General features: G+C 43.3%; 1 protein-coding gene across 1 annotated transcript; it reads left to right on the plus strand.

The window, feature by feature from the left end:
* Positions 1-2,613: 2,613 nt before the first annotated feature.
* On the plus strand, positions 2,614-9,680 carry LOC130017592 (heat shock transcription factor, X-linked member 3-like). Its single transcript, XM_056108285.1, has 3 exons — positions 2,614-3,183; positions 8,208-8,523; positions 9,616-9,680. Exons 1-3 carry the CDS (start codon positions 2,614-2,616, stop codon positions 9,678-9,680), a joined length of 951 nt encoding a protein of 316 aa, XP_055964260.1.
* Positions 9,681-11,705: the final 2,025 nt, after the last annotated feature.

The following is an 11,705-nucleotide window of genomic DNA, read 5'->3' on the forward strand; positions in this document are numbered from 1 at the left end:
AAAGGTAGCTCAGATAGAGAAGGGTGTCCCAAGTAAATGGTGTTGGGAGGATCCTCCCAAGATGGGAAATGCATGCTGAAAGTAGATTCAAGACAGAACATAATTGCCACTCATTGCCTCTTTTGCAAACCACAGAACCCAAAAGGAGAGAGAGAACAAAAGGAATGCCCTGACACAGAGCCCTGGTGGAATGGGCGGGATGGGGGGAGGGTGGAAGGGATACTGGGTCAGTGGTGGTGGAGACTGAGCACGGATGAAAGGATGGGTACTCGATCATTGTATAACTGAAACCCAAGCACAAAAATTTGTAAGTCTACAACTGTGTCTCATGGTGTTTCATGAATAAACATTTTTTTAAAAAGATGAAAGATCAATAGAAAGAAAATTACTCAACAACAAACAGAAATAAGAGGACACGAGGAAATGGAAACCTATTACTTATTCATAGAACAAGAGGACTACCATCGACAAAACAGCAAATTTCCCCAAAGCGTTACAGACATTCAATGCTATTACTAGAAAAATGCCTATGACGTCTTTGAAAGAGATAGATCGAGCACTCTTGAACATTCTATGGAATATTCAACCACCACAAATATCTAAGCCAATCCTAGGAAAAGGGAAGATGGGGGGTATTACTCTCCTCCAAATTTATATTGTACGACAAAGCTGTAGTAATTTCAACAGCATGGCACTGGATTGAGGACAGATTCTCAGAACACTGGGACAGAACAGACAATGCAGACACAGGTAAATGGACTGCTCACTTTCATAAAGGAGAAAAGAATACAAAGTGGTGCAAGGAAGATGTCTTCAACAGAGAGTATCGCGAAAACCGGTTGCTCATGTGGAAAATGAGCTCAGACCCCTTTCTAACACCGTACACAAAAGTCAAATAAAAATGTATTAAAGACCTCCCTATCAGGCCTGATTCCATTGAGGAAAACGTAGGCTGTATTCTCCATGACATTGTAGCTAGAGGCCTCTTTAAGGAGTTAATGCCATAAGCCAAGTAAACGAGGATCAGGAAAAGAGGCAGGGAGTGGTAATGCAGCCGAAAAAGTGTTTACTGAGCATGAAGCCGACCCACGTCCCACCCCCAGCATCCCATGTGGTCCTCCCAACACCTCCGTCAGTAATTACTGTGTGCAGAGCCAGGAGTAACCCTTGAGCATAGCCGGGTGTGGCTCAAAAATAAAGCAACCAAAATTTCTTTGAAAAAGAAACAAAGATTAAATAAAATGGAGTACGTTAATAGAAGAAGCTTCTGAAACTACTGCCTCAAAAATATTAGTGACCAAAATACAAAGACATCCCATAGACTTGGAGAAATTACTTGCCCATCACTCAATCTCATAAAAGGCTTATACCCAAAGTTTACAAAATACTAAATACTGATAGTACTATACCCCAAAAATTCTGAGAAATGCTGAAACCCATCAAGAATGGGGGGGGGGGGATGAAAAAACGTTTCTCAAAGAAGACATACAAATGGCTGAAGAGCATATGGGAAAATGGTCTACAGAACTAGTCATCAGGGAAATTCAAATCAAAAGAACAGTCAGATATCACCTTAGAACGCAAAGGCTGTAAACAACAACAACCACAACAACAACCACTCAAAACAAGAGCAAGCGGTGTTGACACCCATGTGGTATAAAAGGGATACCCATACACGGCTGCCAGGAGAGTAGACTGCTCTGACCTTCCATGGACACTCCTCAGGAAAGTAGGAACTGAGCTTCCATCTGACCCAGCAACTCCACTCGTTGGACTCTACTCTTGCCCAAAAATACTATGGAGAAAAGATGGTTGCAGCCCTACATCCCTTGGAGAAACATTCAAAATAGCCCCGAATGTGGAAACAACCCAAGTGTCCTGGAATAGACTACCGGATAAACAGTGCAGATACATAATGGATCGTTACTCGGTCATCGAAAAGATAAAAGCACACACTCTGCTGCTTCGTGGATGGATCTGCAAGGTATCATGCTGAGTGCAGTTAATGAGAGGGCAAGAGCCTGACGCAGAACGATCTCTCATTTGCAGGGTATAACGAACCATGACAGTGAAATGACAAATGCTCACAAGCAACAGAGAGGAAGAACATGAGATCTGCTCTCCAGTAGGAAGCATGACACTTGAGAGGATTGGACAGGGGGGAGAACACTATCACGGCAGTGGGAGGATGGAAGTGTCCAAGTGGGTGATAGAGGTGGGGGTGGCCGCTGGGAGGGAGCAAAGTGTTCTGCACGAAACCCTATTGGCCACAGTACTGAAAAGCAGGGTGCAAAGTTCTTCAAAACAACCTCTGCATGGAGAACATCAAACACCTTTTGGGACCCCGGGCACAACACGTTCCTCTATATTTAGAAGAGCAACTGGGGCCCCTGCCCTTGCCCACACTTGGCCAGGGTTCTGGGCGCGGGTTCGCTGCGGGCCCCTTAATGACGTCCCGCTGACGAAAAAGAAGGTGGTGACGTGGCGTGCTGGTTGCCCTGACAGCATCGAATCTCGAGAGGACACACATTGGGCCCTTGGGCTCAAGGAAGGAGAGGCTCCTGCCACCAGCGAGGCGTGAGATAGGCAATGCCGCTGGTTTAGATTAGCCAGATGGCGAGTCAGGGAGGGGAGGAAGCGCTCGGCGCTGAGCTGGTAACCTGCTGTGACGGGGGGCCAGCCAGCGGCCAGCCAGCCCACCGCATCCTGGCACCTGATGGACCTTTCCGGGAGACCCGGGATGCGAGTGGGTACCGGATCCTGCCGGGCCTGGGAAGCAGTGCGGTTCCACCCGAACAGACGCGGGAGCGTGGCGAAGAGGGCGGCGACGGAGGCGTCCCCAAAGAAGGGGCAGCTGAAGAAGGTCCAGCACCACGCGCCCCCAGCCCAGTCGCGGACCCTCCTGAAGGCCGAGACGACGACATCCGCGCCCTCCCGTTTTCGGTCAGGCTCCGGACGGTCGTGGAGGACCAGTCCTTCAAGACCATTTACTGGAGCAGAGACGGAGAGAGCATCATCATCCAAGCGAACTTCTTCAAGTCCGAAGTGCTGGGCCACAAGGACAACCAGCGCATCTTCGGAACTGACAGCCTGAGGAAGTTCGTGCGCCTGCTGAACCTGCACGGCTTCCGGAAGCTCCACTTCAAGAGCGCCTGTCTCAGCTCGGCCCGGAACAGAGTGATTGTGAGTACCTCCTGGGCCCACGGGCGCGGCGTGGGCGGGAACTGCAGCCCTTGGAGGAGCGAGCCACTAAGGGCCCGGATGCTCGGCTCCAAGAACTGCACGCGCGTCCTCAAATATACCACAGTGCTTCACGGCACACAGGGATGGGAGCTTTGGACACGGGGAATTGTTTTGGCTTCCCAAAACGACTTTGGGAGACAATTTGGCTAGGAAACCATAGAAACCAAGAAACAGAACGTTGTGGTAGTAAGAGAATGTGAAGGATTTTAAGACGCTGCACAATATGATTGATGTGTCAAAGTAAATTCATTCATATGATTATTCATTATTGACGTCTAGGTCTCTTTGTCTAGTACTGAAATCTAATCACAGGGAACATTGAACGGAATTTAAACGAAATTACATTGTGGATTTTATCGTAATTTAATTGTATTATAGGTATAACTTATGGTTCATTATCAGAAATTCTATTCCTGTAAATGTGAGCAGTCAAAGTAGAGATATGGGAAAATAGAAATAGTACCTTAAAGGTAACTAATTTACAGCGATGTGCATATTGTTTAATTTATAATGGAATTCAATGAGTAAAGTGATGTCATTACATTTGTTTCAATTGCAATATAGATGGAAATAATAAATGATTATTTGTTACATTAAATTATGTGAGTTGACTATGAATAATTAAACATAAGATTATATCAAATGTAATTTTATAGTAAGATAAATTAATTTATATTGATATTCACATCAATTATTTATTTCTACATAATTAAACAGTATACATAATTATCTTTATGCTTATATTAATGTTCAATATTAATTGGTATTTGTATTTAAAACGTAAACGATCAATAAATTTAGTTTTAACACAAGATTGATTAAACCATTCATAATCTATCAAATTAAATTAATTTCTTTTCACAAATCTATTAATTAAAAATTAAAATTACTCCAATGAAATGGAATTAATATGTTATAATGAATTAATTTCTATTAACGTAAATGTTAATTTCTATATGAATATGAAAACGAATTCTATTTAATCTTTAAATACAAATTAATATTTACATTCATAGAAATTTACATTCATATTTACATATTTACATTCACAGAAATTCTTTTAATGTGGTAAGGGCCCAACGGCCTGGGTCCCTCTCTGGGCACGCGCAGCTAGTAAATCATGATTTTAATTAAATTCATGGTGAAATCAAATTTTAATAACATCTGTTTAGTTTAATATATAGATAATTTTTATTATAATATAGTAACAATATGCGATATCAAATTTATAAACAGTTTTGTTTATGTAAGTCAGTTTAATGTAAATTTTGTTAATATGAATTAATTAAATGTAAAATTATAAATCATTGGTACTCATGTTACAACTAAATATTTTAGAATTTTAGTATGCTCATTCATATTTGTTGATTACTAATCATTACCTAAATTCATTGAGAATTTATTTAATTATTTTTAATTGAATACATTGAATTTATTTGTTACTGTATATTGTTTCTTATCAGTAATTCAATGTATAGATAATTTATTGATAAATGATTTTTATCAGGAAATTAGGATTTTAATTAAATTAATTCAAGCTAATGTAAATAATTATTAATAGCTTGTATCATTCATATTCTATATTACATTAAATTAATTTATATTTTACAACATCGGAAACTTGGCTTAACTGTAATATAAATATAATTTATTGCACTATATTCAATTAATAATAATGGAATTGGGGAAATAATTATTAGTTGCTAATATCGAAATTGAATGCTGCTGCATTTATATTGATATAAACAGTTCATTTAAATTTGTATTACTATAAATTGATAACACAATTCAATCACATTTTAATGCATATAAATATAATTGAATGATTTACTATTTATTGATTTATAAGATCAACTATTGATTAGCAATATATTGAAGCTAATGAAATTATGAATGTAATCGAGGAAATTAATATGTAATGTAAATAATATTTATTGATTTTAATTGTATTCATTAAAATACTGAAATTATTCAATATATATCAAACATATATTATTTTAATCCAAAATGCGTATCAAAATATATTCTTAATTTTAATCAGAAAAAAACGATGAATTAGTAAGGGTATCAACATAATTTTCATCATATTTGTAATAAAGACTAATGTGAAATAATATCAATATTGGAAAATTAAATCTTATAATGAAGGCAATATACATTCGTTTACTGTAGTATATTCACAACCTTAATTATAATCCTTTCACTATACACATGTTTCAGTTAAATCGTATACTATAACAAATTGTGAAATATAAATATAAGTGCTTAATTTTATTGTTATGAATATAACCACATTCAATTTTAATCACCTATAATGCATTAATATTTTCTAAGTGTTCATTAATGCTCTAACATCTTAATCATACTTTACATGAAAAGGAATTCAATTATTAATGAATTGTAATTTTACAAGTTAATGTAAATCATTTAAATATATTCTTTTTATTGTCAAATTAAATTGAATATAAATTGTAACTAAATTTTGCATTTATTACTTTCTTTTTTTTTATTTTTTATTTTTTTTCCCTTTATTTTATTTTATTTTTTTTTAAGTTGTAGATTTACAATTTTTTGTGCTTTGGTTTCAATTATACAATGATCAGATACCCATCCCTCCACCAGTGCCCATTTTCCACCACCATGGATAATATCCCTCCCACCCCCATCCTCCCATCCCCCCTGTCTCTGTGGCAGGGCAATCCCCTGTGTTCTCTCTCTCCTTTTGGGTGTTGTGGTCTGCAAAAGAGGCATTGAGTGGCAAACATGTTCAGTCCATAGTCTACATTCGACATGCATCTCCCCTCCTGGGAGGATCCTCCAAACATCCTTTATTTGGTGCTCCCTTCTCTATCTGAACAGCCCTTTCCTCTAGGATACCCGGCTGGCCTCTAAGTTATGGAGTAATCCTCCTGGTGCTGATATCAGCTATTCTTGGGTATTAATCTCATACTTTGTTACTTTCATTCATACTTTCATTCATACTTTCATTCATTCATTCATCATCCTGTTATTCGTCGATTGCCTCGAGCAGGCCCCAGTAACGTCTCTTTCATCCTAGCCCTGAGATTATATTCAAGGCTCTTTAGGAGAATGAGGCCCATCATTGTTACTGGTATTTGGCATATTTGGTGCGCCACGGGGAGTTTGCCAGACTCTGCCCTGTGGGCAGGCTATATTCGATAGCGTGAAAGTTTGTCCAAAGTAGGAATGAGATAATAAGATATCATAAAAAGGTGTCCTGATAAGATGTCATTCGCGGCCGCGCGGTTCCGGGAGCTGGATTTTATAGTCTCTGAGTCTTGGCCGCTGATGGGATTACACGGCACCAGGGGACCAGGTGGTGGGTGTGACCCCCGCCTACTGGAATTTGGAGGATCTGGGTGGAGGATGCTCGACTCCAATCCGAGTAGGCTTGGAGGTCTCGGCCCCGGAACCCGCGTGGCTTTGTCCCTCTGCCAGTACCATCATGTGTGCGGAGAATGGTCTCAGCATGGTGGTGGCTGGTCCTGGAGGTCTTCGGCTGCCAGAGCCCTGGTCGGGGCGGGGAGGAAAGCTCAACCCGCTCCTCTCCAAGGGACCCCAGCGAGGAACAGCCAGGCGTAGGGGCAGGAGACTGACTGCATTTATTACTATATTAAAATAAATACATAGCAAGTCATTTGTATATTTCATATGATATATATTATTGCTTTATTAAAATAACAATGTAATATGTATATGAAAATAATAAAATGATATTTGAATCAACTTATTAATGATATATTTTATTAGTATAATACTTTAATAATAAAGACATAATTTATCAATAACTTATCTATAAATTAAGAGGTCAATATATAATCAATTAATATAAATGAATATTTTTATGAATGTTATATATCGGTTATGATATATTACTACATTAATATGATCAATTTATTACAAGAAACTATAAAATATACTACTCATTAATTATGTATTTAATTAATATCTTCCTTTACTGATAAATAGCTGGAGCAATGGCACGGCGGTAGGGCGTTTGCCTTGCACGCAGCCAACATGGCCCCCCCCGAGTTTGATTCCTCCACTCCTCTCGGAGAGCCTGGCAAGCTACCAAGAATATCTGGCCCGCATGGCAAAGCCTGGCAAGCTACCCGTGATGTATTCAATATGCCAAACACAGTAACAACAAAGTCTCACCATGGACACATTACTGGGCCCGCTCCAGCAAATCGATGACCATCGGGATGACAGTGACAGTTACTACCATATATTTATAATATCTTAAATGTCACTGTCACTGTCCTGCCGTTGTTTATCGACTTGCTGGAGCGGGCCCAGTAACGTCTCCATAGTGAGACTGTTGTTACTGTTTGGCATATCCAATAAGTCAGGGGTAGCTTGCCAGACTTTGCCATGCAGGCGAGATACTCTCGGTAGCTTGCCGGGCTCTCCGAGAGGGGCAGAGAAATTGAACTTGGGTGGGCCATGTTGGCTGCGTGCAAGGCAAACGTCCTACCTGCTGCGCTATCGCTCCAGCCCATCTTAAATGTAGTCATTGATATTCGTATTAATACAAAAGTTAAACAATGTAGAATATTCATCATATATTATGTATTCTGTTTATATTTGTAAATTTATATGGTACATAAATATTAGTCACTGCATAAACGATGCATTTGCCATTCATGTTCATAATAACTGTGATTATATTACTTGTTTTAATATAAATTGTCTATAATAGATTTCTTAAGAAACCGGTATCGAAAATTGATATTATCAATTATAGTGTAGTCAGGTGATAATCCTATTTGATATTTAAATTTAATTGCTAGTCAATGCCGCAGATATTGTAAACATATTATGATCCCCAAGAGCCAGTAGAATAGGGGCTGTGAATCTGAACTTGGAAGGAATGTGTGAAGGGGTCAAGCTGGGCCTTGCACCGTGTTGTGTGTGTGAGCCCAAGCCGCATGTCCCCGCAGGTGTACCGGAACCACAACTTCCAGCGAGATCAGCCGCAGTTGATGAACAACATCCATCGCAAGGGCCGCGAGAGGCCCCCAACCGCCCAGAACAGGAAGAGGAGGAGGATGGAGCCCACGCGCTGCTCCCCGCGCCTTCACCCTGTCGCCGAAACTGACTGGGACTGCCTCAGTGGCTTGAGGGTTTCCCCTGGCCTTTTGGCCGAGAACAAGGCCCGATCCAGTGAGGACGGTGCTTGTGACACCCAGGCCGGGACTAGCGATCTGCTGTGCGCCTCCAGCGAGGAGGCCGGGCCTCACGGGCAGGGGCCCCCGGGTACTGTTCTGTTCCCATCAGCTGAGGAAAACGTTGCCTTGACCAGGGAGATTGAGGGTGTCCTCAGCCATGCTGAGGCGATTCCTGGTTTGGAGAGTAGTGAGGTTACTGAGGAGGAGGAGGAAGAGGAGGAGGAGGAAGAGGAGAAGGAGGTAGAGGAGGAGGAGGACGAGGAACAGGACGAGGAGGACGAGGAGGAGGTGCCTCAGGATGAGGGTGTTTCAAGCAGCTGGGCTTTCCCATCTGTTGTGCAGAATGTTCCTTTTACTGAGGACGGTTGGCCTCTTGATGACGACTTAGTTGGTAATAGTTTTTCAATTGCTTGGAACAATTTTAATTTCATGGAAGTAGATGGCCCAGGTGAGGGTGTGCCTAGTGCCATGGAAAACTTTATTTTCACTGAGGAAGGCGGGCCTCACGTGCCTGGCAATATTCTGGTCCCTTCTGCCGTGGAAAATGCTAATCCCATGGCTGAGGCCGCGCCTAATGGTAGTTGCTCATCTGCTTTGTGCAGTGTTAATCCCATTGAGAACTGTGGCCCGGTTGAGGCTGCGCCTAGCAATATTTTGGCAGCCCCGGCTACTGCTGGCCCGGATCCGCTTGGGGAAGCGAGCACAGACCTGGAATTGTACAACAGACTTCGTTCTGTCTTACTGGCATGGATAACAATGGGTCCCCATGAGAACCCTGGTACGGAAGACAAACCAGAGACCCCCTCAGTGTAAGGAGAAGCCAGGTCCCGGAAGTTAGTCACCCACAAGCAGTACATATATTACAAATTTCCTTATCTATGTACTTTGTTGTTAGTGTACTTCCGGGCCTAAACATAAATGGAATATTTTGGGGGACTAAATAAATTTATGAAAATTGCAAATCTGTGTTGTTACTTTCTAACTCCCCCAGAGGTAGGAAGTCCTGGGAAGAAAACTTGGGCCCCTTGTGCTTTTCCTGGAAGCAGCTGGATACCCCAACACGGGTCCTGGAGGGGAGTGGAAGAGGTCTGGAGGTCTGGGAGGTTGATAAGGGGGATGGAGCAGGTCTGGAGGGTCCTGCAGGGGGTGTGGGTCTGGGAGGACTCTGGCTGTGGTGCAGGATGTCTGCAAGAGGCTTTGGGAGGTGTTGGAGGGGAGGTGAAGCAGGTGGTGGAGGAAGTTTGAGGCTGTCCTGTACTAGGGTGGTTAGCTCTGGAGGAAATTGTGGGAGGTGTTTATTGGGGGTGAGTAGAGGAGGCTCAAGGAGGTTTGAGGATGTCCAGCAGGGGTGCAGTGTATGTTGGACGAGGTGCAGGACGTTTCCAGATGTTCTGCGGGTGTGAAGGTCTCTAGAGGAGCTACAGGAGGTTGAGAAATGTCCTATAGAGGAAAATGGTGACTTGAAGAAGATGCAGGAGGTTCAGTTATGCCCTGGAGGGGTTCAGAGTGTCTTGGAGGAGGTGCATGAGGTTTGGCATGTACTGCAGGTAGCGCAGGGTTTGAAGGAGGTGCACGAGTTTGGGGCATTTTCTACAGAAGTGCAGAGTTTCTAGAACAGGTGCAGGAGGTTTGATGATGTCCGGCAGGGGTCCAAAGTGTCTTAGAAATGCAGAAGTTTCGGGCAAGTCCTGCATGTGTGCAGGGTATCTATAGTATGTTCAGGAGTGTGTTTATGTCCTGGGGTGTATCCTGTCTTGTACATTTGCAGGAGGTTTGGTCATGTTCAACAGGGGTGCAGTGTCCAGAAGAGGTACAGGAAGTTCGGGCGTGTACTGCTAATGGTGCACGGTTTCTTGGAGGATATGCAGGATGTTTGGGTATGTCCTGCAGGGGCACAGGGTGTCTAGAGGAGGTGCAGAAGGTTTGCTGTTGTCCTCCCAGGGTGCACGGTGCCGAGAGACAGTGAAGAAGGTTCGGATGTTTCCTGAAGGGGTGTACGGTGACCTCATAGAGGTCCTGGATATTCTGGTATGTTTTCCAGGGTTCTGGGGTGTCTGGAGTAGGTGAAGGAGGTTTGTTCATGTCCTGCCGTTGTGTATAGGGTCTGGAAGGAGATCCAGGAGGTTCATGCATGTCCTGCTGGTATGCAGGGAGCTTGGAGGTAGTGCAGGAGGTTTGGGCATGTCCTGCAGAGGTTCAGGTTATCTAGAGGAGGTGCAGGAAGTAACCACATGTCTTTTCGGGGTGTACAGGTCTAGAGAAGGTGAAGGAGGCTTGCAGATGTCCTGCTGGGGTGCATGGCATCTAGACAAAGTACAGGAGGTTTGGGCATGTACTGCAGGGGTGCAGCGTGTCTTGCAGAAGGTGCAGGACATTCAGAATGTCCTAGAGGGGTGGAGGGTGTCTTAGAGGAGGTGCAGGATGTTTGTTCAGATTCTACAGGGGTTTCGAGTTTCTAGAATAGTTGCAGGTGGTTCGGGCATGTCCTGCAGAGGTGCAGGATACCTAGAGGAGGTTCAGGCGTTTGCCATGTCCTGATGGGTTGCAGGGTGTGTACAATAGGTGCAGGACATTTGAGGATGCAGGTGTGTTTTGGAGATTTTTGGAGATTCAGAAGGTTTGGGCAAGTCCTGCCTGTGTGCAGCGTGTCTATAGTAGGTTCAGGAGTGTGGTTATGTCCTCCTGCGATGCACTGTGTCTGGTAGGATGTGCAGGAGGTTCGGACATGTTGCAGCTGTGCAGGGTATCTAGAGGACTTTCAGGAGTTTGAGTATATCCTGCTGGTATGAGACATGACTTTCAGGGGTACATGGTGCCTCGAGTAGGTGCAGGAGGCTTGTGTATATCCTCTGGAGGACAGGTTGTTTAGACGATGTGAAGGAGATTTGGTATTCTCTGCAGGGGTGTAGGGTGTCCAGAGTAGGTGTAGAAGGTTAGGGCATGTCTTGCTTGGGTGTAGGTTGTCTTCCGGAGGTGTAGTTGTTTCAGGCATGTCCAGCAGGGGTTCAGGGTCTATTGAGGAGGTAGAGGAGGTTTTGAAATGTCCTGCAGGGGTGCACAGTGTCTAGAGGAGGTGCAGGAAGGCAGGGCATATCCTTCTGGGGGTGCATGGTTCTAGAGGAGCTGCAAGAGGTTTTCAGATGTCCTGCTGGTGTGCCTGGCTTCCAGAGGAGATGCCGAAGGTTCAGCCAAGTTCTTCAGGGATATAGGGTGTCTTGAGGGTGGTACAGGATGTTTGGGCATGTTCTGCAGTGTTTCAGGATGTCTTTA

The sequence above is a fragment of the Sorex fumeus genome, unplaced genomic scaffold (assembly GCF_029834395.1).
Source record: "Sorex fumeus unplaced genomic scaffold, SorFum_2.1 ptg000203l, whole genome shotgun sequence".
In the NCBI taxonomy this organism is placed as follows: domain Eukaryota; kingdom Metazoa; phylum Chordata; class Mammalia; order Eulipotyphla; family Soricidae; genus Sorex; species Sorex fumeus.